The sequence below is a fragment of the Aureococcus anophagefferens genome (genome assembly GCF_000186865.1).
Source record: "Aureococcus anophagefferens unplaced genomic scaffold AURANscaffold_5, whole genome shotgun sequence".
Classification (NCBI taxonomy): Eukaryota; class Pelagophyceae; order Pelagomonadales; family Pelagomonadaceae; genus Aureococcus; species Aureococcus anophagefferens.
In genome coordinates, this window is record NW_008705565.1 from 261140 (window position 1) to 287741 (window position 26602).

Sequence of the window (26602 nt, forward strand, 5' to 3'; positions counted from 1 at the left end):
GGTCGCTCTACGGCGCCGCGTCCAGCGAGCCGCGGCCGTCGGTCTGCGGCCTCGTCGACGCGGCGATGAGCCCCTTCGACGTCGCCGTGCAGGTCATCGCCGACGTCCGCGAGGAGTGCCTGCGGAGCCCGCGGAACCCGGGCGGGCTCGCGCCGCCGTTCAAGCTCTACGGCAACGGCCGCGGCGTCACGCTGCCGTACCTGCCGCGCCACCTCTACATCATCCTGCGCGAGGTGCTCCGCAACTCCGTGCGCGCGTCCCTCCTCAAGCACGCCGCCGACGGCGGGGCCCTCGGCGAGATCAGCGTCGTCATCTCCGACGGCGACGCGAACAGCGACGTCGTCGTCAAGGTCGCGGACCTCGGCGGCGGCATCCCCCGGTCCCGGCTGCGCCGCATCTTCGCCTTCTCCGCGGAGCGCAACGTCGCGCGCGACCTCGCGGACCAGAAGCTCTGCGTGCCCCTCGGCGTCATCGCCGACGAGGCGACGGACATCCTCGCGACGCGCGTCGGCGGCCACGGCCTCCCGCTCGCGCGCGTCTACGCGACCCTCTTCAACGGCGACCTCCAGCTCCGGTCCATGGAGGGCCACGGCACCGACGCCTACGTCTACATCTCCAAGATCCAGAAGAACGTCCTGCCCACGTGAGTAGTAACGGGCGTTGGCCGCGCCGAGGCCACATCACAGCTTGCTTACAGTGGGGCCGCTAGAGCGCGACCTTCGCGGGCACGCCGCGCTTCCGCTTGTTCGGAGGCGCGTCGGCCGCCGGCGGCGCGTCGTCGTCGTCGGCCGGCGGCGGCGGCATGTTCTCGACGACGGCGGGCGGGTCCCCCCCTTGCTTCCTCGGCCGGCCCCGCTTCTTGGCCGGCGGCGCGTCCTCCTCGGCGGGCGGCGCGTCGTTCTCGCCCGGCGCGGCCTCGGCGGGCGCCGCCTCCTCCGCGGGCGCGGCCTCCGCCGCCGGCGCGGCCTCGGGCAGCGGGTGCTTCCGCGGGCGGCCGCGCGGCTTCTTCGGCGCGGGGGGCTGCCCGTCCTCGGGCAGCGGGTGCTTCCTCGGCCGGCCGCGCGGCTTCTTCGGCGCGGGGGGCTCCCCGTCCTCGGGCGGCGGCTGCTTGCGCGGCCGGCCGCGCGGCTTCTTCGGCGCCGGCGCGTCCTCCGGCGCGTCCTCCGCGTCCTCCTCCTCCGCGTCCTCCTCCTCGACCGGCGCGCTGCGGCGCTTGGGCTTGCAGACGAGGTCCTCGTCCTCCTCGTCCGGCGGCGGCGGCGGCGCCGCCGCCTTCTTCGGCCGGCCGCGCGGCTTCTTCGGCGCGGCGTCGCCGTCCCCGGCCGCGTCCTCGGCCTTCTTCGGCCGGCCCCGGGGCTTCTTCGGCGCCTCCTTGGCCTTGGGCTTCTTCGGCGGCTCCGGCTCCGGTTCGTCGACGGTCTCCGGGCTCGCCCGTGACCTTCTGGAGGCGCAGGAGGCCGCAGGCCGCGGCCGAGACGACGTAGCCGAGCGCGTCGCCGGCGCCGAGGCGCGCGGAGCAGACGGCGACGTCGCGGTCGTCCAGCGGGCCCGGGTCGTCCGCGGGCGCGGCCGCGACGGCGACGGCCGCGGGCGCGTCGTCGCGCGCGCGCGCCGCGGCGGCCTCGGCGGCGCGGAGCGCCGCGAGCACCGCGCCGTCGACCGTGCCGCCGTCGGCCGCGGCCTCCGCGGCGGCCGGCGGCGCCGCGGCCTCGGCGCGGAGCGCGTGGACGACGCGCCGCGGCAGGAAGCCGCCGACGCGCTTCGCGGGCCCGTCGAGGCCGCAGCGGAGCGCGCCGTCGCCGCCCGCGGACGCGAGGACGAGTTCGACGCGGTCGCCGCCGGCCGCGGGCACGAGCAGCGCGTCGAGGTCGAGCACCGCCGTGCCCTCGGCGTGGCGGTACGCGACCGTCGACCGCCTCTTCTCGTCCGGCGCCTTGGAGACGTCGAGCCGCAGCACCGCGCCGGAGAAGTTGCCCGGCACGGCGCCGCCGCTCAGCAGGCACGCGCCGCTCGGGTGCCACGCGAGCCCGAGGCTACCGCAGCGGTCGGAGAACCGGTCCTCCCAGAGCGGGAACGCGGCGTCCCGCAGGCTCCAGACCTGGACGTGGCCGCTCTCGTTCGCGAGCGCGAGGCACGCGTCGGCCGCGGGGCACCAGGCGAGCGCGCGCACCGCGGCGCCCGTCGCCGCGGGCCGGTCGCGGCGCGGCGCGCCGGCGAGGACGACGAGGGCCTCGGCGGCGCCGTCGGGCGACAGGTCCGCGACGGCGCAGGACCCGTCGTCGAAGCCGACGGCGGCCCGCGCCGGCGCGAGCGGCGAGAGCCGCACGCACGTCGCCCGCCGGCCGGGCGCCGCGAAGCGCCAGGCCGCGGGGATGCGGTGGAGCCGGCCCGTCGTCGCCGCCGGCAGCGCGCGCGCCTCGACGGCGCCGTCGTTCGTGAGCGCGACGAGGACGCCGAGCGCGCCCGGCGCGGGCGCGCCGCGGACCCAGCGCACGTCGAGCGCGTCGGCGCGGAACGCGTAGCGCCGCGCGCAGCCGCCGGCGCCGCAGGCCGACGCGCGCGCCGCCCCGGTCCCCCGCGGCCGCGGCCGCGCGCCGGTCGCGGAGCGCGGCCGCGAGGCTCGCCTCGCCGCCGAGGTCGACGCCGGCCGCGGCGGCCGCGGCGCTCCGCTTCGCGAGGAGCGCGTCGAACTCCTCGGGCACGGCCGCGAGCGCCGCCGCGGGGCCCGGCCCGCCGCGGCGCCAGCCGCCCGCGCCCGCGACGGCCGCGGCGACGACGAGGTCGCCGCCGCCGGACGCGCTCGAGCACACGTCCGCGGCGCGCGCGGCCGCGCCGCAGTTGGCGAAGCAGTCGTCGGCGCCGCCGGCGCCCGCGCCGGCGGCGAGCACCGCGCCGTCCGCGAGCGCCAGGCGCGGCGCCGCGTAGGCGTCGAGCGCGGCGCCGGGGCCGAGCGGCGCCGCCTTCCACCCGGCGAGCGGCGCCGGCGCCGCGACCGCGGCCCGGAGCGTCGCCGTCATCGGCGCCGCGCCGGCGCCGGCCGTGCCCTGGCCGCCGATGGGCGCCTTCTTCTTCAGCTTCGACGCCGGCTTGCGCGCGCGCGGCTTCTTGGGCGCCTCGGCCTTGGCCGGCGCGGCGGCGGCGGACTCGACGACGGAGGCGTCGTCGTCGTCGTCGTCGCCCTTGCCGTTCGACGACGCGGCGTCGTCGTCGCTGCCGAGCGGCGCGGCGTCTTTTTCTGTGAGGTCCGTCGGCTTCGCGGCCCGCGCGGGGCGCGCCATCGGAGCTTGAGTGGTTCAACTCGTCTACCCCATCGACCCGAAGTGCAGTGCGCCAGCGTCGTTTACCGTGGGCCATATCCGGATCCCGCCGGCGCCGGGGATATGTTACGCGCCCCCCCTTCCGACACTCTCAGAGCGTCGGGTCCATGCTCGGCGAGTTGGCGGCGGCGGGCGCGGCGGTGATGGGCTCGGGGATGCGGCCGCCGAGGCACGTGGACCACGTGCTCGCGTCGTGCGCGAACGCCGCCGACTCCTCGGGCGCGAGGCGCTGGAGCACGTCGACGTAGGCCAGCGCGTAGCCCAGGAGCCCCGCGTCGCCCCGGCGCTTGATGCGCGACTTGAGCTTGGCGAGGCAGTCGCCGTCGGGCCGGAGCAGGCGGCCGCCGGGCGCGTTCCGGACCTCCTGGAGCGCCTTCCGCGAGACCGCGTGGTTCGGCTCGAGCATGAGGCCCTCGCAGACGCACCCGAAGGCGTCGGCGACCTTGTCCTCGCCGCCCTGGGCGAGGCAGGCGAGGGCGCAGCGCGCGAGGAGCTTCGCGGACGCCGCGCGCTGGAGCGCGCGCCGGCAATCCGTCTCCGCCTCCGCCGGCCGCTCGAGCTTCAGCAGCGCCGCGGCCCGGTTCGCGAAGAGCACGCCCGTGAGCGCGTGCTCCGGGGCGTCGCTGCGCGCCGTCAGGTTCGCGCCGTGGTCCAGCTCCAGGGCCTCGCTGTAGAGGTCGCAGGCCTTGTCGAAGTCCTTGGCCGTGAAGGCCGCGTTGCCCGCGTCCTTGAGCTCGGCGACCTCCTTGCGCTGCTCGACGCGGCCCTCGGCCTTGAGCCGCGCCTCCTCGGCCTCGCCCTGGGCGACGACGCGGTCGATGGCCTCCGACATCGCGTCCGCGAGGCGGGCAGCCCGTTCAACGTCGCGACGTTTCCCCGCGTTGGTGAAGATGCCGCGCGTTTCGAACGGAGGCGCGGGGCACTAGAACAACAAACAAAAAAACGAACGCGCGGGGCGGGTCACAGCGGCGTGCGCTGCGGGCGGTAGGCGGCGTCGGGCTTCGCGTCGGCGCCGTCGGGCCAGCTCCAGCTCGCGAGGTCGGGCATGTCGACGGTGTGGCGCCGGTGGACGCGGCTCCAGGCGGGCAGCGCGTCGACCTCGTCGTCGTCGTCGTCGTCGCTGCTGTCGCCGCCCTTGGACTCCGCGCCGCCGCCGCCGCCCTTGGACTCCGCGTGGCACGGCGAACCGAGGAGCGAATCGAAGAATCTCGGGTCGATGAAGGAGCCGCCGCCGACCATGGGGTCGAAGCGCCGGGGTCCCGGGTCCTTGTGGTCGGGGGACACGGGCGCCGCGGGCCCGCAGCCCGCGTCGAAGCGCACGCGCCGCGGCGGCGGCGGCGACCACGGCTCCTTCGCCCCGGCCTTGGCGTCCGGGCTCACCTTCGCCGCAACGGGGCGGCCGAGCTCGAGGCGGATCTCCAGCGCCCCGGCGCTGTGCCGGCGCGCCGGCGCGCCGTGCGGCGCCGAAAGCGCGCGCTTGCCCGACGCGGGCGGCTTGGGCTGCTTGACGCCGGCCGGCGCCGTGCTCGAGCGCCAGGGGCGGTCCAATGGATCGAGCGGGGCGAGTGCGACGATGGGTTGCGGCGCCCTGCGCGGGCCCGGGCGCGGCCGCACGGGCGGCGGCATGCTGCCTTTTCGGCAGCTCGGAGCTGCGTCGCCCCGACCGAGGTCGAGACTGCGTGTATGCCACCCCTTTGGTTACAATCGCGAAGTGTCGCGTCGCGTTGATACTTCCGCGTCGAGGCGCAAGCTGCACTTATTACGTGACAACACCATGATGGAGCAGCCCCAGGGCCGCTCCGTCGTCCGCGTGGGTCTCTGCCTCGTCGTCAGCGGCTGCGCCCTCGTCGCCCTGTCGTCGCGCAGCGCAGCCCCAATTGACCGACGAACATCCCTGGACGCGACGGCAACCGAGGCGGCGCCGAACCTACGCACATCCCTGGACGCGACGGCATTCGAGGCGGCATCCCTGGACGCGACGGCAACCGAGGCGGCGCCGGCGGCGCAGGACGTCGCGTGCGACGCCTTCGACGACGACGGCACGTACACGCCGTCGGTCTGCGGCGCGTTCGACGCGAGCGCGTGCGCGGCGTCGTGCACGGACGGCTGGTGCGCCGAGCTCTGCGGCCGGTCGTGCTCGCGCAACGAGGGCGCCATCTGCGCCGCGCGCGCGCTCGGCAACATCTCGACGCTCTGCGCGACGCTCGACTACGCCGACGTGCCCGCGGCGACGCGGACCTACGACACGTCCGTCGGCCACAGGTCCATGGCGTACGCCGAGGGCTGCGACCACCACGCCTACTGCTCCTTCTGCGGCGACACCTGCGCGAACCTGCTGACGCAGTACCCCATCGGCAGCGACTTCATCTCGTCGATGAACTTCGGGCCCCACGCGATGCGGCTCCTCGGCAACCTCTCGGGGATCTGCACGGCGCGGCTCGCGGGGCCGCCCGTCAAGCCGGACATGGGCGCGGCGCCGCCGTAAGCGTGCTGGTTTTACGGACGGATCAGAGGTCCCCGGGCATGGGGATGCCTTGGGCGAGGTGGCCGCCGTCGACGGGCAGGACGACGCCCGAGACCCAGGACCCCGCCGGCGACGAGAAGAACAGCGCCGCGCCGGCCATGTCCGCCGCGGCGCCGACGCGGCCCAACGGCACGTGCTTCGCGATGCCGTCCAGCGTGATGCCCCAGGCCTCCAAACCCTTGGTCATGCGGCTCGGCACGAAGCCCGGCGCGATGGCGTTGACCGTGACCTTGGGCGCGAGGTCGCTGGCGAACTTCTTCGTCAGCGAATGGAGGGCGGCCTTGGACGTGTCGTAGGCGTGCGTCGGCGTCGGCTGGTGCGTGAGGCCCGCGACGGAGCCGACCATGACGACGCGCGCGGGCGCGCCGGCGCCCGCCGCGGCCTCGAGCGCGGGCCGCAGCGCGCGCGTGAGGTAGAAGGGCGCCTTGACGTTGAGGTCGAGCACCTTGTCCCAGCCCCAGTTCGCGCGGCCGGACTCGCGGTCGAGCGGCTCGCCCCAACTCGTGCCGCTGTTGTTCACGAGCACGTCGAGCGGCGCCGCCGCGACCTCGGCCGCGAGCGCCTCGCACCCCGCGCGCGAGCCCAGGTCCGCGACGACGATTTCGATGTCCGCGGACGTCGTTTTCTTGACCTCCGCCGCTGTCGCGGCCAAGGCCTCGGCGTTGCGCGACGCGATGATCACGGAGGCGCCGTTGGCGGCGAAGCCCGCGGCCATCATGGCGCCGATGCCGCTGCCGCCGCCGGTGACGAGCACGCGCTTGCCGGCGACGCCGAAGAGGTTGGCAGCCTGCAGCGCGGCCATTCTTAGCTCGTGGGCAGCGGCGACGGAGTGCGCTTGACGCTCTGCACTGCCGACAGCGCGCGCGCGCACTCGAGAGAAAGTCAACTAGCCGACGTTGGCGTGCGAGCATCCTTCTTGATCGTCGTGCCACGATGATGGTTCGGGCTGCCACGATGCTGCCACCATGAGATGATCTGTCCATGCCGCGAAAGGTCGCCGCGCAGCAACCCGCGCCGTCCGGCGACGCCGATGCGGCGGCGTCTCCCTGCATGCTCGGCGTGCCGCGCGACGCCCTCGGCCACGTGCTCGAGTACCTCGACGGCGACGCGCTCCTCTGCACGCTCGAGGTCACCGGCGCCTGGCAGACGGCGACGTGCGAGGCCGCCTGGCGCGCGGCGCAGGAGCGCCAGTTCCCCGGCGCGCTCTGCCCCGACCTCGCGTGGGGGCCCGAGCGCTACCGCCTGAGCCGCGCGCGCTTCGCGGGCGTCTTCGTCGTCGAGCTCGGCGCCTGCGGCGAGCGCGCGGGCATCCACTGGGCGGCCGCGCCGACGCGCGTGCGCGGCGGCTGGACGTCCGCGCGGGACGCGGCGCGGCGGGCGGAGCTCGCGGCGGTCCGCGCCGGCGCCGCGCGGCCCTTCGAGCGGCCCGCGCGGCCCTTCGAGGATCCCGGCGTCTGCGCGGCCCGCGTCGCCGACGCGTTGGCCCGGGGCTGCGGCATCGCGTCCCTGCGCGACCTCTCGGTGCTCGTGGTGGCGCCCCACTTCGCGTCGCGGTGGTCCGCGGCGCGCGTCGTCGCCCGGCTCCTCGACGCGGGCTGCCGGCGCGCGCGCGTGGAGCACGCGGCCGTCTGCGCCCTCGTCGCCGCGACGGCGGAAGACCGGCCCGAGGACCTGCCCGCGGCCGTCGTCCTCGACGTCGGCGCGCGCCGCGCGACGGCGTCGCCGCTCCGCGCGGGGGGCCGGGTGCCGCCGGACGTCGTCGAGTCGTCGGCGAACGTGCACGGCCACAAGTACACGACGCTGCGGAGCCCCGTGGCCGGCGACGCCGTCTCGGACGTCCTCGCGCCGTTCTGCGCCGACGCCGACGCGGCGAAGCGCGACCACGCGTACGTGCGCCACGCGTCGCCCGACGCGGTCCCGCCCAAGGCCGAGGAGCTCGAGTTCGCGCGCGTCACGATCGGCGGCGCGACCATCGATCGGCAGCGCTTCGACGCAACGGAGGTGCTCTTCGCGCCCATGCCGGCGCCGGTCGCCGCGGCGCTGCCCTCGATCGCGCCGGCCGTCCCCGCGTCGGCGCCGCCGAACCTGCCCACGCTGGCCTGCCGCGCCGCGGCGCGCGCCGCGGCGCCGGGCGGCGGCCGCGTCGCGACCGTCGTGCTCGCGGGCGGCGGCGCGGCGATCCGCGGCCTCGGCCGCCGGCTCCGGCGCGAGCTCCGCGCCGAGGGCGCGCCGGCGGCGCCCTGGGCGAGCGCCGTCGACGTCGTTCCGCCGGACGAGGCGAGCCGCGTCGACCTCGCGTGGCGCGGCGCCGCGCGGCTCGCGCGCGCGGCGGACCGGCGCTGGGTCTCCGCGGAGGCGTTCGGCGACGGCAAGGCCCGCGTCGACGAGAAGACGGGCCTCGTCGTCGACAACTGGGACGGCCTCGTCGAGGGCATCGCGCGGGAGCTGCTGCATCTGTAACCTAGGGACTTGTGGTCGTTTCACGCGTATGTTGAATATTAAATTGTAGCTAAGTTGTAGTTTGGTTGCAGCACTTGTTGCAGCGCTCTCAGGCGGCCGACTCTCCGCAGCGACGCGCGCGCGCCGCGCGACTCTCCGGCAGCGACGAGCGCTCGCGCGCTGCGACAGCGTTGACCGCCGCCGCGCGCTCCAATGGCTGCTCTCGACGCCTTGGAAGAGGTCGACGGCGAGCTGCTCGAGGGCGGCGGCCAGCTCCTGCGCGCGAGCTGCGCGCTGGCCGTGGGCCTGCGCCGGGACATCCGCGTCGTGCGCATCCGCGGCAAGCGGTCGACGCCCGGGCTGCGGCCGCAGCACGTGGCGTCGCTCAAGCTCACGGCGGCCATCGGCGGCTGCGCGCTCGACGCCGCCGAGGCTTCCGTCGGTTCCCGCGCCGTGACGGTGCGCGGGTCCGCGGGCGCGGCGCCGGCCGGCGACGAGTTCGCGGCCGACGCCGGCACGGCCGGCGCGACGACGCTCATGCTCCAGGCGGCGCTGCCCGCGATCCTGATGCTGCGGCCGGGGCGGCGCACGGTCCTGCGGCTCCGCGGCGGCACGAACGTGTCGTTCTCGCCGGCGGCGGACCACGCCAAGCTCGTGCTCGCTCCGAACCTCGCGCTCATGGGCGTACGGCTCGACGTCGACGTCGCGCGCCGCGGCTTCCATCCGGAGGGCGGCGGCGAGCTTCTGGTGGCCGTCGACGCGCCCGACGCGCTGCGACCCCTCCGGTTGGAGGAGGCCGAGGCGACGGCGGTCAACGTCGTCGGCGTCGTCTGCGGCCGCGGCGAGCTGCCCGCGACGGCCGAGCGTCTGGTCGACGCGCTGCGCTCCAAGCTCGAACGACGGTTCCCCGGAGCGGCCATCGACGTCGCGCTCGATCCCAAGAGCCGCTGGGACGACGGCAGGGGCGCGGGGAACGGCGGCGGCAAAGGCGGCAAGGGCGGCCGCGGCGGCCGCGGGCGGAAGCGCGCGCGGGGCCCCCGATCCGCCGTCGGCGTCCAGCTCGCGCTCACGTCGTCGACGGGCGCGACGCTCGGCGCCGACGCGCTCGAGGAGCGGCGCGTGGACGACCCGGAGGGGCTCGCGGAGCGGGTCGTCGCGACGCTCGCGACCCGCTTCGCGGCCGCCGGCGGCGGCGTCGACGACCAGACCGCGGATCAGCTCGCGCTGTTCCTCGCGCTGGCGTCGGGAGAGAGCCGGCTCCACTTTCCGACACCGACGTGCCTCCATCTGGAGACCGTCGTGTCCCTCGCCGGGCGCTTCACCGGCGAACGCTACGACGTCACCGGGCTCGATCCGGGCGAGACGCGCCTGACGTGCTCCGGCAAGCGTAGTTCAGCATGAGTCTCTAGGGCCACGGGGCGGGGTGTGGCGCGCGCCCTCGCTAGGCGACGAGGGGCTCCGTGAGGGCGGGCTCCTCGACCTCGGGCGCGTCGCTCTCCGTCTCGTCCTCGTCCTCGTCGTCCTCCTTGTCGACCCACTTGCCGTTGTCCTTGATGAGCTGGATGAGGGCGTCGCAGGCGAGCTCGTCCGGGATGCCCTTCTCGACGACGGTCTTGCCGACGTAGAGGTCGATCTTGCCCGGCACCGTGCCGACGTAGCCAAAGTCGGCGTCGGCCATCTCGCCCGGCCCGTTGACGATGCAGCCCATGATGGCGATGGCGACGCCCGGCAGGTGGCCCGTCTTCTCCGAGATCTGGGCCGTGACCTCCTGGAGGTCGAAGAGCGTGCGGCCGCAGGACGGGCAGGACACGAACTCCGTCTTCGTGTTGCGCATGCGCGAGCCCTGGAGCAAAGCGAACGACGTGTCGCGGAGGTACGCGACGTCGAAGTTCGCCGTGTTCGCCACCTCGGGCTCGACGAGGACGCCGTCGCCGAGGCCGTCGCCCAGCAGGCCGCCGGCCTGCATGCCGAGCTGGAGCGCGAGCTCGGACCGGTCGCACTCGGGCGCGCGCAAATGGTGCACGACCGACAGCCCCTCGTCGCCCGGCGCGCCCCGGCCGAGCTTCTCGAAGAGGCGCCGCGTCGCGTGGAGGCGGCTCAGGGACGGGTCCGTCTCCGCGAGGACGAAGTCGACCTGGTCGCCCATGGCCCTGAGCGCCTCGAGCTGCTCGTCGGTCTCGTCGCCGCGGCACGTGACGACCATGCGGCCGCTGTCCGACGCCAGGGGCAGCTTGCCCAGCGTCGCGTCGTCGCCGAGCGCGGCGCAGTCCACGGCGGGCACGGCGCCCGGCAGGGGCGCCTCCGCGAGCGCGTCGAGGGGCACGACGCAGTGCACGCCCGCGCCGCGGAGCGTCTTCAGCGCGTCGCGCGCGGCCTCGTCGTCGATGGCCGGCGGCTCGCGGAGGAAGAGCGTGTCCGTCGTCGCCACGTCCTTCATGGGCAGCGACGCCCCGCCGGGCCCGTCGACCGTCTTGGCGCCCAGCGCGCGGAAGAGCGCGGACGCGCCGAAGGGCCCGAGCTCGCCGAGCGTCTTCAGCTCCTCCGCGGAGATGAAGGAGAGCACGGAGCCGTCGCGGTGCAGGAGGCCCCGGTAGTCGTGCTGGTCGCCCTCGCGCTGGGCCGGCAGGAAGCCGCGGCGCCGGTCGAACATCGTGACGTCGCGCGTGTCCGAATACTCGGGCACGGCGAGCTGCGCCTTCTTCGCGGGCGGCAGCTCGTTGGCCTCGCTCAGCTCCGCGAGGCGGTTGCAGGGCGCGTACTCGTACTCCGGGTCCTCCGTGAGGGACACGCGGATCGTGTCGCCGAGGCCGTCGCCGAGGAGCGTGCCGATGCCGATGGCCGACTTCATGCGGCCGTCCTCGCCCTCGCCCGCCTCCGTGACGCCGAGGTGCAGCGGGTAGTCCCAGCCCAGGCGGTACTGCTCCGCGGCGAGGAGGCGGTAGCCCTGGATCATGACGACGGGGTTCGACGCCTTCATGGAGAAGACGAAGTTGTGGTAGTCGAGCGACCGGCAGATGTCCGCGAACTCGACGGCCGACTCGACCATGCCCCGCGAGCTGTCGCCGAAGAAGGAGAGGACGCGGGCGCTCAGGGAGCCGTGGTTCGTGCCGATGCGCATGGCCCGGTTGAGCTCCTTGCACTTGAGCACGAGGGGCGCGAACTGCTCGACGATGTTGTCGCGGTCCCGGAGGTAGTCCTCCTCCGTCTCGTAGGACACCGTGTCCTCGTCGACCTTGCGGCCGTCGGCGAAGTTGCCCGGGTTGATGCGGATCTTCTCCACGGCCTCCGCCGTCTTCATGGCCACCTTGGGCTGGAAGTGCATGTCCGCGCAGAGCGGGATGTCGTAGCCCTTCTTGAAGAGGCCCTCGCGGATGTCGTGGCACGCCGTCGCCTCCTTCATGCCCACGACCGTGAGGCGGAAGAGGTCGAAGCCCGCGTCGGAGCAGCGCATGACCTGGTCGATGGTCCCCGCGACGTCGCGCGTCGACGTCGTGCCCATGGTCTGGCGGACGATCTTGTGGTCGGACCCGAACGACACGGGGCCCGCGGTCACGGTCCGCGTCTTCCGCCGCACGACCTCGCGCAGCGACTCGCAGTACTTGCCGTTGTGCTTCTCGCCGAGAAGCGGGCCGTAGTCGATGTCGCGCTGGCCCGAGATGTGCGACGCCGTCCAGTCGATGTCCGCGGCGCTCCACGTCTTCTCCGCGCCCATGCGCAGGGCGGGGCGGGCCGCGCGGGGCCGGGCCGCGCTCATGAGCGCGTCGCAGGCCGCCGCGAGGCCCAGGAGGATCAGGGGCGCGCGCATCATGGTCGTAAATTGGCGGCCGACGTCGCAATTCGAGCCGAGCGAGGCCGATTCGATGCGCTTCGAGCTTCAACCACACGCGATTCGGCAGGTTTCTTGAAGGGGTTCTTGAAGCTTGTAGCTCCCGTCCCGGCCTGCGTCCCGGACGCCAGTGCGTCCCCTTTAAGTCTAAACCCGGGCATTCTTTAAGTCTAAACCCGCTTTTTCATGGGTTAATAATAATGTCAGGCAGGGGCTGGGGCCCGTGGCGGGGTTCGAGAAGTCCCTCGGGTCCCCGAGATCGAGTCCCCGCCGGGCGCCTGGCCCACTGGGCCCGTAGTTGACCCAGGAGTAGACCTTGCGGTTCGAGCCGGCGGCAGGGGAAGGGACCACGCCATGCTTTAGCGCCCCCCTACTGCTGCGCCTTGTGCCACGCGATGACGTCCTCGTAGGGCACGTCGCCGCCGAAGATCGAGAGCGCGGAGCCGATCGTGAGGTCGACCTTGCCCCGGCCCAGGGCCTTCACGCGGTCGAGGTCCGCGAGGCAGTGGGCGCCGCCGGCGTAGGTCACGGGCACGGGCGAGTGGGCGCCGAGGAGCTCGACGAGCGCGTCGTCGATGCCGACCTTGGTGCCCTCGACGTCGACGCCGTGGACGAGGAGCTCCGCGCAGCGCGCCCCGAGGGTCGCGAGGGTCGGCGCGTCGACGACGAGCGACGTGAAGGTCTGCCAGCGGTCCGTGACGACGTGGTAGGCGCCGCCCCGCTTGCGGCAGCTCAGGTCGAGCACGAGCCGGTCGCGGCCGACGGCCGCGACGAGCGCGTCGAGCCGCGCCTCGGAGAGCTCGCCGCCCTCGAAGACGCTCGACGTGACGATGACGTGGCTCGCGCCGGCGTCGAGCCACTCGACCGCGTTGGCCGCCGTGACGCCGCCGCCGACCTGGAGCCCGCCCGGATACGCGCGGACCGCGTCCATCGCCGCGTCGCGGTTGCCGGGGCCGAGCATGATGACGTGGCCGCCCGTGAGGCCGTCCGCGCGGTACATCTCCGCGTAGTGCGCCGCCGTCAGCTCGCTCACGAAGTTCTCCGCCGCCTCGTTGCCGTCGTCGCGCAAAGTGCCGCCGACGATCTGCTTCACCTTGCCGCTGTGCAGGTCGATGCACGGGCGGAACTTCATGGCTTTTGTGGCGATTCTACGCTGTTGCGGACCTCGACGGCTCGCGCGGCGGCGTTCGCGCCGCTGCGGCAAGCGCGGCTGAGGCGCTGGCTGTATGCTGCGCTGCAATCTCACTGCAACCAAGCGTTCGCCGAAATACGAACGAAAAGCCACAAAAACGCCGAGCGCTGCGTCGCCGCGGGCTGCTGGTCCGTGTAGCGCACGACGGCCTCGCGGCCGCACGTGACGAGGCGCTCGCCGCGAGGTCGTCGCGGAAGATCTGCGTGACTCGCGCCGCGCAACGATGCGCCAGCGAACCCAGCTCGACCATCTCGAGGGCGGCAGCCCCCACGGCATGCTCGACGACGGCAAAAAGTACGACAAACGACGGAGGCGGCCGTGGCAGGTCTGCGGCGGCGTCGTCGCCGCGTTCGTGGTCGCCTACCTCATCTTTTTTCACGCGCTGGGCCCGTCGGGCCGCGAGCTGAAGCGCCTGGAAAAGACGAAGCGGAAAGCGGACAAGCCCGTCAAGCACGTCGAGCCGCCGCCGAGCAAGTGGGACCACCACCACCACCACGGCGCGGTGCAGCCGCTCGCGGAGTCGGTGACGGCCGAGTTCCACGCGGCGGCGGCGGCCGCGCTGCGCGGCGAGCTCGCCGACACGTTTTCGCGCGTCCAGGCGCGCGTCGCGGCGCGGAAGCAGAAGCGGCCGCCGCCGCCCGCGGGCGACCCGCTCGCCGTCGCGCCGGAGCCGCGCGCGATCGCGCTCGAGGCCGGCGAGCTCCAGCGGCGGCGGAGCCCGGGCATGCGGGGCACGCCCATGGACGGCGGCGTGTCGGCGCAGGCCGTCGACGTCCTCGGCCGGCGCCTCGCGGCCATGACCCGCGAGGACGCGCGGCAGCAGCTCGTCGACGCGCCCGAGAGCCCGCTCGCGGACTCGCCGCGCGACCGCTACCGCGCCAACGACTTCTGCGACGCGCCGCCGGCCGCGCGGCCGAAGAACGGCGTGCGCGTCGTCTCGCTCAACGTCTGGCAGCCCGCGGCGGACACGTGGGCGACGCGGCGCGCCGCGCTCGCGGCGCTCCTCAAGGGCGCGGCGCCCGACGTCGTCGCGCTGCAGGAGGTGCGGGGCCAGGGACGCTCCGGCGGCACCTGGGCCGCGGAGCTCGCGGCGGAGCTCGAGTCCGCGGGCTACGCGATGCCGCACGCGGCCTACGTGCCGGGCACGGGCGACCACGGCATCGGCGGCCGCGCGCCCGACGGCTGGACCGAGGAGGGCGTCGCGGTGCTGAGCCGGTTGCCGCTCAACGACTTTTACGCCGAGACCTGCGCGATGCCGCCGCTCGCGCGATCCAGCGACCGGAACCCGCGCACGGCGCTCGGCGTCGTCGCGGAGACGCCGCTCGGCGCGCCGCTCCGCGTCGTCGCGACGCACCTGAGCTACGACCGGCTCCAGCAGTGCTCGAGCGTCCAGGAGCGGCTCCGGCCCTGGCTCGACGACCTCTGGGCCGGCTACGACGACGACAAAGAGAACACGCTCGGCCAGGTCGTCGTCGGCGACCTCAACACGTACCCGGACTACGAGTGGCCGACGGACGCGCTCACGCTGTCGGCCCCCGTCGCCGCGGCCGTCGGCGGGCCCTGCGACGAGGACCACGCCACGCGCGAGAAGAACGTCGCGGCGCTCGCCGCGGACGTCGGGCGCCGCGCGGAGCCCGCGCCGAAGCCGCGCGCGGAGCCGGACTTTTTCGACGCGTGGGAGGCGGCCCGCGGCGCGCACGAGGCGGGCTTCACGTTCCCGAACCCGGAGACCATGGACCTGGACCCGGCGCGGCCGGACCGCGTCCTCGTGCGGTCGACGAAGCTCCGCGCGGACCGCGCGTGGGTCCTGGGCTGCGACGAGGTCCCCGGCGCCAAGGGCCACCGGCCCAGCGACCATCGGGTTTTGGTCGTGGACCTGGTGCCCGTCTAAGTTTTTTTCTGCTACTCGGGCCCAGCGACCATCGGGTTTTGGTCGTGGACCTGGTGCCCGTCTACGTTTTTTCTGCTACTCGGGCGCCTCGCGCGACTTCTCGCGCGCGTCGAAGAGCGCGCGGACCTCGTCGTCCTTGAGAAAGCGGCCGCCGGCCGCGTCGAGCGCGCAGACCTCGACGTCGGACGCGCGGGCGCCGTCGCGGCCTTGCGGCGGGCTCGCGACGGCGGCGTCGAAGGCCGCGGCGCAGGCCGCGCGCTGGAGCGCGGCGCCGTCCGCGTCCGCGAGGTCCGCGGCGTCGAGCGCGTCGAGCACGTCGTCCGGCGCGGCCCCGGCCGTCGCGAAGCCGCCGGCCTCGCAGGCCTCGTAGGTCCCCCCCGGGTCCGTCTTGAAGAGCCGCGGCGCGTCGGAGCCGTCGTCGAAGCCCGCGAGGAGGAAGGCCGCGCCGAAGGGCCGGCCGCCGGCGCGCTGCGTGAGCTTTTGCGCGTGGCGGCTCAGCTGCTTCGCGACGACCTCCACGGGCGGCGCCTCGCCCCAGGTCTTGCGGTGCTCCGCGGCGAACTCGCGCAGGGCCCGCAGGAGCGTCGTCGCGTCGGGCACGACGCCGCAGGCCACGCACCAGATCCGCTCGTCGACGCGGTGCACGCGCTCGCACCAATTCGGCGACAGGAGCGGCTCCGGCGTGGAACGGAGGCCCGCGCTCCGCACGGCCGCGAGGGCGACGCCGCGGGGGCCCAGGACGCCCACGGCGAAGGAGCCGCGCTCCACGGCCTTGGACGCGTACTCGACCTGGTAGATGCGGCCCTCGGGGGAGAAGAGGCAGCCGCGGTCGTAGAAGCGCCGCTGCCGCGCGCTGCTCGCCTCGCGCTTCGGCGACCGGTTCGCGGACCGCGGCATGGCCGCACTTTGCGTCGCGAGGAGCGCGCAGAGGAGCGCGATACTGCGGCGAGGCTTCATAGCAGCCATAGCGAAGCGGTGCACCTCGAAACGGTGAAGAGGCATTGAAGCTCCAGCTTATGCGCTAGGTGGCAGCCCATTCTCCCAGCGCGCCTCCCGCGCGGGCTCCTCGCGCAACACGAGTCGCTTCGACTTCCTCGGCGACGACGAGGTCAAGGAGGTCGTCGACTTTCTCGACGGCGCGGCCCTCGGCTTCTTGGCGGAGTCGGGCGTCGTCACCGGCCCGCTCTGCGGCCTCCTGCGGCGCTGGTGGCGCCGCTGGCGGCGCAACTCGACGCTGAGCGCGGCCTTTGCGTTTCTGGAGCCGGGCGACCTCGGGCCGGTGGTGGCGGCGTACTTCGCCGAGGACCCGCCCCTCGCGCACGCCGCGCACGCCGCGTCCTGCGACAAGCTCCGGCGCCTCGAGCGGGCGTCGCGGTCCGCCCTCGTCGACGACCTGAGCCGCAGCCTCTTCATCTAGCATGGGCGCCGGCGCGTCCGCCGAGGACCGGCGAGAGCTGCAGCGCTGCTTCGCCGAGTTCCAGGAGGCGCCGGGCGCCGGCGACGGCCTCTCCGACGACGACTTCGAGGCGCTCATGCGCGAGCACGCGCCCCTGCTCTACTGCAAGGCCGAGGAGTCCGGCGACGCGCCCGCGGCCGCGCGGGCCCTGCGGGTCCAGTTCGCGACGGCGCGCGAGAAGCTCGCGGCGCGGGACGCGCCGCCCGTGCCCGGCGCCAAGGACCGGCTCGCCCAGCGCGCGGCGGCGCGGCTCAAGGCCGCGCACCCGGCCTGGGCGTCGGACGCGCCGACGAACCTGCAGAAGGGCCTCGTGCACGGCATGCTCCGATCGCACGCGCTCCGCACCGTGACCTTTTCGCTCGGCGGCGAGACGGTCGCCGCGCTCCTCGACACGGGCGCGGAGCGCTCGGGCATGTCCATCGACGCCGCGGACCGCTGCGGGCTTCGCGCCTTGATCGACGGCAGCTTTTCGAGGACCGTCAGGGGCGTCGGCACGGCCCAGGGTCTCGGGCGCGTCCAGTACGCGGAGATCTCGTTCGACGGCGTGCCGTTCCACGCGGCCTTCGACGTCATGCGCTGGCCCGAGTCGGCCGTCGACTTCGAGGCCATCCTCGGGCTGGACCTCTTGGTGCGGGCGCGGGCGATGATCGACATCTCGGGCTCGCAGGTCGACCTCACGAACCACGCGGGCGAGGCGACGACGGTGCGCCTGGAATACCCCGAGGAGAGCGACGCGTTCGAGAAGGTCAAGGCCGACATCGCGGGCAAGCGGGCGTCGAAGGCGGCGGACGCGTCCGCGGCCGGGGCGTCCCAGGCCAAGGAGGCGAACGCGAGCCGCACGGACGAGGTCTCGGTCGCCGAGGCCTTCGCGGCCAACGCCGCGCGCATGGCCGAGCTGGGCACGGACCCGGCGGCCATGTCGAACCGCCAGATCAAGGCCGAGCTCAAGAGCCGCGGCGTCGACGCGTCCTCGGCCATCGAGCGGTCCGACCTCCTCGCGCTCATCCGCGACGCGCGCGCGCGCGCGAACCTCGCGCCGACCATAACGCCGCCCGCGGCGTGACTGGCTGTGAGGCTGGCTGTACTCGCCGGCCATAGAGCCGGGCAGTCACGGTGGTCACACAACACACCGAGTTACGAGGTCACGAAGGCGAGGCCCTCGCGCGCGGCCGCGCGCGCTTGTGAGTCAGCGGCACGCGGCGCGCCACGCGGAGGAGCTTGGCTGAGGAGCCCTGGAAGAGGCGCACGATGGGCGCGAAGACGAGGGGGCTGCGCCGGTGGAAACCGACGTTGTTCTTGGTGAGGAACGTCGTTTTGTCCGGGTCCCGGCCCCGCTTCGAGAGCTGCATTCTGATGCCGGTTTGTGCTTCGCGGGCGACAGTGATTCGGAGGATCGCGTCCTTCTCAAAGCGGGCGTTGTACGTGAACTCCGTCGTCCTTCCCTCCGGGCCGACGCCGCAGCGCCCGCCGTCGCTGTTCCAGAGATAGACCTTGCGGACGTCGCGGGCGGCGTCGTCGAGGAGCGCGACGCCGACGGCGTCGACCACCAAAAAGTCCCGCTGGAACAGCCGTCTTATTTGCACGTCGAACTCGATCACGTCCTCGGCGTCGACGTCCAGCGCCACGCCCTTGCCCACGACGAAGCAGTCGCCCTCGCCCCGCGCGTTATTGACGGCGCCGCGGGGCCATTCCGGGTGGTCCTTCATGCTGTCGAAGAAGTTGTCGCCGTTGTCCGGGTCCCAGTCGAGAATCTCCTCCCAGTAAAGGCCCGCGACCCGGTCGCGCACCGCGTCGCGCCAGGTCCCGCCGGCCTGCCGCGCGTGGCCCGAGCGCTCGGCGATTCCGCGGAACGTCGGCTCCGCCTGGCCGCGCCACGTCGCCGACACGCGCAGGGCCCGGGCGACGGAATCGAGCGGGAGGAACTGGAGGATGAGCGATGGCGGCACGCGCGACGGGTAGGGCGTCTTGGACGCGCGGCGCGCCGTAATGGCGCCGGCGCGCGCCGCGATGGCCCGCAACTCCGCGTTCGTCAGGCCTTCGAGGGTCGCGGGGCTGTAGGGCGCGTCCATCGAGCTGCGCCGCGGTCCCGATTGGGCAAGTGTTGTGGGTAGGCAGCCGCTCAGAGATGTACCATGGCCGGCCGGGGCTCCATCGAGGAAACGTCGCACGACGCTCGGAGCTGTACCATAACCAATCGGGGCTCCATCGGATTAAAGTGCCGGCACGATGAAGTGCAAGTCCACGCGTCCAAAAGTCGATGGCGCGTGACGGCCTTCGCCTCTGGCACTCAGTCCCAGCAACTACAAGGACCGCCGAGCGCCTCCGCCAGCCGTAGGACAGCAGCACCGCGTCGACGACCTCGCGCAGTCGCGGCCGTCCGAACCGCATCGCCTCCTTCAAGCGCCCCAACCGAGCCCGCCTCGAACGCTTCGGGAAGCCATGGCGATCAAGCCCGTGCAGCTGCGGTCTCCCTCGTCCGGCGGCGGCGACTGGGAGCTGGCGGCGTCGCGCTACATGATGGGCGCGCACGTCTGCCAGTGCGTCGGCGACCGCATCTGGGGCCTCTTCCTGCCGCTCTACCTCGCGGAGCTGTCGCCGGATTCCGTCGCGCCCGTCGCGGTCATCGAAGTCGCGCGGCACCTCGCGGGCATGCTCTTCTCGACGTCCGTCGCCGACGCCTGCGAGCGGCGCGGCGCGCGCACCGTGCTCTGGCTGTTGCTCCTCTGCGAGAACGCGGGCGTGCTCCTCGGCGCGTTCTGCTCGACGGCGGCCGGCGGCGCGTTCCTCAGCAAGCCCGTCTTCTGGCTCAGCGCGGCGTGCTTCGGCGTCGACGCCGTGTGCTCCGACGCGCTCCGGACTCTGGTCGGCAAGGTCTCCGTGCGCGCCCTGACGGGCGCCGTCGGCGGCTCGAAGCAGGCGAAGGGGCTGCTGGCGACGACGAACGCGGCGCTCGTGCGCCTCGACATGGTCGTCGCGCTCGCGACGCCCGTCGTCGTCGGCGCCTGCGCGTCGAAGCTGGGCAACGTCGGCGCGGCCAAGGCCTTCGCGTTGCTCCACGTGCTGGGCTGCTTCGGCGTGCTGGGCTGCGCGACGCGGTTCCACGCGACCCTGGACGACCACGGGAAAAAGCCCGACGCCAAGCCCGCGGCGCCCGCGCGGACGCCGTCGGGCAGCGCCATCCTGGGCGCCAAGGAGACGCTGAAACGGTTGAGCCCCTTCGCGCGGGGGACCATGGACTGCTACTGCCTCCTCTACTTCACGGTCCTGAGCCCGCACGGCGTGACGATCGCGTGGCTCCGCGGCGTCCGCCGGATGGACGCGACGCTCATCGGCGCGTTCCAGACGGCGGCGCAGGCCGCGGGCCTCGCGGCGACCTACGCGACCCCGAAACTCATCGCGGCCCTGGGCCTGCCGGGCGCCGCGCGCGGCTCGAACGCGCTCCAGCTCGGCGCGAACGCGCTCGGCGTCGCGGCGCTCGTCTCCGGGCGGAGCGCGGTCTTCCTCGGGTCCCTCGTCGTCAGCCGCCTGGGCCTCTGGGCCTTCGATTTGGTGGAGCGCGAGGTCCTCCAGACCGCGGCGAGCGGCGACGACGCGTGCCTCGCGCTCTTCGCGGAGCAGAACAAGCGCACGTCCGCGGCGTCCCTCCTCATGTTCGGCGCGTCGGCGGTCTTCTCCGGCGCGGCCACGTTCCCCTACCTCATCGCCGCGTCCCTCGCGAACCTGTTCGTCGCGTCCTTCCTCCTCAACCGCGGCATCGCCGCCCCCGCGAAGGGGGAGAAGCGCGACTAAGCGCGCTGCCTTCAACGTTAGTCGCGCCGGAGGCCGAGGAGCGCTACCGCGCCGGCGGCGAGCGCCGCGCCCTGGAACGCGGCGCACGTCTCGAAGCCGCGCCTGTTCGACGCGACCTGCGTGATGGCGGCGCCGCAGACCTGGAGCCACCACTCGACGCAGCCGCCGGAGAAGACGCGCGCGGCCGGATTCGGCCCCGCGGACTTGCCCGCCTCGCCGAGCGCGAGGCCGACGAAGCCGATGGTCGACGCGCCCGCCGCGGCCATGAGCCCCACGCAGGCGTACTCGTCGCAGGCCGGCACGAGGCCCGTGGGCAGCACGGCGCCCGCGAGGCCGGCGATCGCCGCGACGCCCAAACCCAGGAGGCCGAGGAGGCAGCCCGCCTCGCGCCGCTCCACGGCGTCGTGGGCGAAGCCGAGGGCGAGGCCCGTGACGACGCCCGCCGCGATGAAGGCCGCGTTCGCGAGGGCCGTGACCTTGGGCGAGAAGGCGCAGGCCTCGTCGAAGACGATGTCCTGCGCGGCGGGCACCGCGAAGCCGACGCCGCCCGCGAGCGCGTAGGCCGCGCAGGACGCGAGCCAGCGCGGCCGCGCGGCGAGCTCCCTCACCGCCGTGGTCAGGCCGAACTTGGGCGACGGCGGCGCGACGTCGAGGTCCGCCGCGGCGACCTCCGCGGCGACGGCGCCGCCGCCGCCGTCCGCGGGCGGCTCCGGCGCGCCGAACGCGGCGAGCGCGAAGAGGAGGCCCGCGGCGGCGGCCTGGACCTCGAGCAGCCGCACGAGGCCGCCCTTGGCGACGCAGGCGTAGGGCACGAGCACCGCGCCGAGGAGCCAGCCGAAGTAGTTCGCCTGCACGGTGAGCGACACGCCGAGCGGCCGCTCGGCCGCGGGGAGCCAGCGCTGGGACACGGACGTGAAGGCCGAGATGACGAAGCTCGCCGCGACGCCGAGGAGCACGCTCGACGCCATGGCCAGGGCGTAGGAGCCCACGTAGGCGCTGCCCGCGCGGAGCAGCGCCGCCGCGAGGTTGAGGCCGTGCATCGCCCGGAGCGCGCCGCGCTGCGTCGCCGGCGCCGACGTCCAGCGCACGGCGAGGAAGAAGGCCGGCAGCACGCTCAGGAGCGACGCGCTGTAGAGCCAGCTCACCTGCCCCGTCGTCGCCGAGAGGACGCCCGTCGAGAGGTCGGCGATGGGACTGAAGTTCATGAACTGGAAGGCGTTCATCGCCGACCCGCACGCCGTCAGCCCCACGGCGACCCAGCGCCGCGGATGCGCCGCCTCCTTGGGCGCCGCGCCGTCGAGTAGCGCATCATTGAGGCTGCCACGCTCCTCAGCCATCGGCGTCGCGTTCAAACTACTCCACCCAATCAAAAGCTCGCACAAGGCTGCCCCCAGGCCAGCGGTGCAGTTCGAACGGCCGATGGCGAGGGCAGCGTCTTGATCACCGCGATGGAGGCCTACGACCGGTTCCCGGACGCGCCGCTGCCGCTCGTCGAAGTGACTGAAGACTCGAGTCTTCGAGCAAACCCAGACACGCTCAAGCTGTTATCGACCATCGAGGAGCGCCTGTGCGTCGTCGCGCTGTGCGGGCGCTACCGGTCGGGCAAGTCGTCGCTGCTCAACTGGATCCGTGATCCCTCTAACCGGGGCGGCTTCGCGGTCGGCCACGGCGTGTCGCGCTGCACGAAGGGCATCTGGGTCTGGGGCCGGCCGACGCCCGTGACTCTGAAAGACGGAACGAGCGCGGCGCTGCTGCTCCTGGACACGGAGGGCCTCGGCGGCCTCGGCGTCGACGGGTCCTACGACGCGACGATCAGCGTCCTGCATCCGTGACGATTTTCGAGAGATTTGGGGTGGGAAAACAATGAAAGATCGTTACCGACGCGTGCGGTAGGCGACGATCTTCGCGCTGGCCGCGCTGCTCTCTTCTACCGTTGCCTACAACTCGCTCGGCGCGCTCGACGAGCGGGCGATCGCGGACGTCGGCTTCGTCGCGCGGCTCAGCGCCTCCGTGCGCGCGCGGCCCGCGGCGCGCGGCGACGACGCCGACGCCGAGAGCCAGGCGCGCCACGAGCTCTCGCGGCACCTGCCGGCCTTCCTCTGGGTCCTGCGCGACTTCGCCCTGGACCTCGTCGACGAGGACGGCAAGGCGATCGACAGCGACGCGTACCTCGAGCGCGCGCTGGCGCCGCGGGGCAACTCGTCCCAGGACTCGACGCGGCACGCGCTCCTCGGCTACTTTGCGCGGCGCGGCTGCGCGACGCTGCCGCGGCCCCACGACTCCGAGGCGGCCCTGAACGGCGGCGAACCCTCGGTGCCGCGGCCTGAGTTCGTGGCCGCGTTGGACGCGCTCCGCGAGCGGCTCTTCTCGCGCGCAGCGCCGAAGACCGTCGACGGCGTGCCGCTCCGGGGCGCGACCTTCGCCGGCGTCGTCGGCGCCCTGTGCGACGCGTTCGCGAACGGGGCCCTGCCGACGATGACGACGGCCTGGGCGGACGTCGCGCGGCGCGAACTCGAGGACGCGGCGCGCCTGGGCCGCGAGGCGCACGCGCGGGCGCTCGACGGCGCCGACGACGACCTCGCGCGGGCGCACGTGCGCGGCTGCCGCGCCTGCGAGGACACGCTGCGCCGGCGCTGCGGCGACTTTCTGCGGAGCGGCGAGGCCGCGGCCTTCGCGGCCGCGCTCGACCGCGCGAGGACGGCCTGCGACGCGGTCTACGACGACCGCCTCGCGCAGCGGCGGCGCGAGGCGGGGAAGGCCCTCGAGGCCGCGCTGCAGAGCTCGGACATCGCGCCCTTGGAGCGCGACGCGCGCGCGGGCCGGGGCTGGGCCGACGACGCCGAGGCCGAGGCCGCCGTCCTGGGCCTCGTCCAAGAGCTCGCGCCCCTCGCGCGTCGCGCGGGCGACGCGGCGGCGCTGCCGGCGGCGGCCGTCGCGCTCGCGTCGCGCGCCGCGCGCGCGGTCCACGACGCCGCCGACGCGCGCGGCGAGAAGCGGCGCTTCCACCTCCGCGAGGAGAACGACGCGCTCCGGGCCCGCGTCGCGCGCCTCGAGGCCGGCGCCGCGGCCCTGCGCGACGCGACGGAGGACGCGATGCGCCAGCGCGCGACGTCGACGGGCGAGCACGCGCTCTTGACCGCGCGGCTCGCCGCCGTCGAGGCCGACGCGCGCCGCGCGCGGGAGCGGAACCAGGCCCTGGTCCGGGACGCGCAGCTGCGGGCGGCGGAGCTCGAGGACGCGGCGGCGGCGCTGGCGAACGAGGAGTCGTGGCAGCGCGAGCTCCAGAAGCGCCTGGACGACACCCTGGCGACGCGCGACGCGGACGAGGCGCGGCACGCGGCGTCCCGCAAGGACCTCGAGTTCAAGGTCACGCGCCTGTTCTCCGACCTCGAGGCGACGCGCGCGGCCCTCGACGCGCGGCCGCGGCGCAAGCCCAAGCGCGGCAGCTTCCGCCGCTACCACCCGGGCGCGACGTGCGTCTCCGTCGACACGCTCGACATGGACTACAAGCTCCGCATCGAGGGCGCGCCGGACGTCTTCGACGTCGAGGTCATCGACCACATCGACGTCGACGCCCTCGACGCCGCGCCGGGGAGGATCGTGTCGAGGTAACGGGGAGGGCCTACGGAGGGTGTCGCTTCGCCGAAGACGAGGCCGACCCGTGCGGTCGTCGGCCGCGAGGAACTCGGCGGGGAGGAGTAGGCCGCGTGCGACCTGTGGTGGCGTGGGATTTTGAGCGAGTTGACTCGTTGTGGCTCGTCAAATTTACATAGTCATCATCTCCCGGGCGTCTGACGGCGAACTAGCCGATCGGCGATGCGGAAACGAGTGAAGGATGTTCTTGTGTTCGGCTTCGGGTCGATTCTTCTATTCGGAGCATACAACGTGATCCGCCAAAACCAGCGAGTGATCGAGCAACACGCCGACCGGGCTCGCGCGTTGGAGGCTCGGCTCGGGCGCGCATTGGAGGCCGAGATCGAGCTGCTCAAAGCCGAGGCCGAGGCCGAGGCCGAGGCCGCGCGGTTCAAGGCCGGCGCCGACGCCGCGGCGGCGACGTGCGAGGCCGAGCGCGTCGCGGACGCGGCCGCGGCGGAGCGCGAGCGGCTCCGGGCCGAGCAGCTACAGAAACTCGCGTTCGATCGCCTCCAGGCCGAGGCTGCGGCGGCGACGCGCACGGCTCGAAGCCTCGAGGCCGGGGCCGCGGCGGCCAAAAAAAAGATCGCGCAGCTCCAGAAGGACGACGCGAAAAAGACGCTCGCCGAGGCCCAGGCGCTCGAGTCGCGGCGGCGGAGCCACCGGCGGATGACGGCGCCGCTGCGCGACGCCCCCCACCGCCTCGCAATCGTCGTGCCCTTCCGCGACGACGGCGGCGCGGACAAGCTCTCGCAGGGCATCGGCCGGTCGCGGAATCTGGACGAGTTCGGAAAGTACATGTGCGCGTTCGTCGACGTCCCCTTCGACGTCGTCGTCGTCGAGCAGTCGCCGGACGGCGCGTTCAACAAGGGCTCGCTCTTCAACGTGGGATACCAGCTGACGAAGGCGAGCCACGACTACATGGTGCTCCAAGACGTCGACCAGGTGCCCGAGCGTCGCGACAACGCGTACGCGTGGCGCGACGAGCCGACGCTGTTGCTCGGCTCGACGTCGCAGTGGCAGTACGGGCCCTCTCCGAATTCGAACATCGTCGGCGGCGCTTTCCAGATCTCGCACGCGGAGTACTCGGACGTCGGCGGCTACTCGAACCTCTTCGTGGGCTGGGGCATGGAGGACCACAACATGGGCTGGCGCGTGCGCAAGCACATGGGCTACGGGAAGCTGGACGGACCCGTGGGCCGCTACACGGCGCTGGCGCACACGCGCGTCATGGGTTTGGATCTCACGGAGCAGTACGGTCGCAACGCCGAGAACGCGGAGCGGGACCTGTCGCGCGGCGTCGACGAAATCCGCTTCACCGCGCTCGCCGAGACCGCGACGCCCTGCGGCGACGAATGCGCCGGGATCGCGACGGAGGCGCTCTGCGCGTCCGCGCGCGCGGACGCGACGGCGCTGGATTCGATCTTCGCGGCCGTCGCGGCGCACGACCGGACCGGCGCGAAGCCCGGCGACGTGGCCGCGGCGCGCGACGCGCTCGCGGCGATCCGGGCCGACGCCGGGGCCCGGCGGCGATGCGCGTGGCAGGAGGGGCGCTGCGTCAGCAAGGCGAGCGTGCGACGCGCGCTCGTGCGGCTCGATCCGCCGGCGCCGGCGTCACGCTAGGCGGGGATACGCGAGCCTCCTACTTTAGACTTCGGCTCGCCACGGGAGGCCGGGTCACCGCGGTGGCCAGCGACCCCCGGCAACTGGCGGCGAGTCGTGAAATTACCTACTTTAGTAGTCGCTAATTGAGGCGTGGTCAGCCGGTCGTCGTGACAAAAAATCGGGCCAGGCGATGCGTTTACGAGTGAAGGATGTTTGTGTGTTCGCCTTCGCTTCGATTTTTTGTTGTATGCTTTTTAATGGAGCATATCACTTCATCCGCCAAAAAGAGCGAGTGATCCAGCGCCAGCGACATAGGGCTCGCGATTTGGAGGCTCGGCTCGCGAGCGCATTGGAGGCCGAGATCGAGCTGCTCAAAGCCGAGGCCGAGGCCGAGGCCGAGGCCGCGCGGTGCAAGGCCGGCGCCGACGCCGCGGCGGCGACGCGCGAGGCCGAGCGCGTCGAGGCCGCGGCCGCGGCGGAGCGCGAGCGGCTCCGGGCCGAGCAGCTACGGAAACTCGCGTTCGATCGCCGCCAGGCCGAGGCTGCGGCGGTGAAACCCTTATCTCGAAGCCTCGAGACGGCCCAAAAAAGGATCGCGCGGCTCGAGGCGGACGCCGCGACGAAGACGCTCGCCGAGGCCCGGGCGCTCGCGTCGCGGCGGCGGATCCACCGGCGGATGACGGCGCCGCTGCGCGACGCCCCCCACCGCCTCGCGATCGTCGTGCCCTTCCGCGACGACGGCGGCGCGGACACGCTCTCGCAGGGCATCGGCCGGTCGCGGAATCTCGACGAGTTCGGAAGGTACATGTGCGCGTTCGTCGACGTCCCCTTCGACGTCGTCGTCGTCGAGCAGTCGCCGGACGGCGCGTTCAACAAGGGCTCGCTCTTCAACGTGGGCTACCAGATGACGAAGGCGAGCCACGACTACAT

The 26602-nt window shown here is 73.8% G+C and overlaps 6 protein-coding genes across 6 annotated transcripts; 2 read left to right on the forward strand and 4 right to left on the reverse strand.

Moving 5' to 3' along the window:
* Positions 1–705: 705 nt before the first annotated feature.
* On the reverse strand, positions 706–12102 carry AURANDRAFT_71112 (hypothetical protein; the record flags this gene model as incomplete). Its single annotated transcript, XM_009037083.1, has 7 exons — positions 706–1395; positions 1439–2416; positions 2556–3210; positions 3491–4239; positions 4371–4697; positions 5885–6628; positions 9731–12102. 7 exons carry the CDS (start codon positions 12086–12088, stop codon positions 706–708), a joined length of 6501 nt encoding a protein of 2166 aa, XP_009035331.1.
* A 374-nt stretch (positions 12103–12476) lies between these two features.
* Positions 12477–13238, reverse strand: AURANDRAFT_23026 (hypothetical protein; the record flags this gene model as incomplete). Its single annotated transcript, XM_009037082.1, has 1 exon — positions 12477–13238. One exon carries the CDS (start codon positions 13236–13238, stop codon positions 12477–12479), a length of 762 nt encoding a protein of 253 aa, XP_009035330.1.
* A 283-nt stretch (positions 13239–13521) lies between these two features.
* Positions 13522–15189, forward strand: AURANDRAFT_62465 (hypothetical protein; the record flags this gene model as incomplete). The annotated part of the gene is made up of 1 exon (XM_009036575.1): positions 13522–15189. One exon carries the CDS (start codon positions 13522–13524, stop codon positions 15187–15189), a length of 1668 nt encoding a protein of 555 aa, XP_009034823.1.
* Positions 15190–15558: 369 nt separating this feature from the next.
* AURANDRAFT_14273 (hypothetical protein) lies at positions 15559–16035 on the reverse strand (the record flags this gene model as incomplete). The annotated part of the gene is made up of 1 exon (XM_009037081.1): positions 15559–16035. A coding segment is annotated over one exon (477 nt), but the record flags the coding sequence as incomplete, so codon positions are not given.
* Positions 16036–20451: 4416 nt separating this feature from the next.
* AURANDRAFT_62466 (hypothetical protein) lies at positions 20452–21657 on the reverse strand (the record flags this gene model as incomplete). The annotated part of the gene is made up of 1 exon (XM_009037080.1): positions 20452–21657. One exon carries the CDS (start codon positions 21655–21657, stop codon positions 20452–20454), a length of 1206 nt encoding a protein of 401 aa, XP_009035328.1.
* Positions 21658–21882: 225 nt separating this feature from the next.
* Positions 21883–22266, forward strand: AURANDRAFT_23822 (hypothetical protein; the record flags this gene model as incomplete). The annotated part of the gene is made up of 1 exon (XM_009036576.1): positions 21883–22266. The coding sequence occupies one exon, from the start codon at positions 21883–21885 to the stop codon at positions 22264–22266; it is 384 nt and encodes a 127-aa protein (XP_009034824.1).
* Between the last annotated feature and the right edge of the window lie 4336 nt (positions 22267–26602).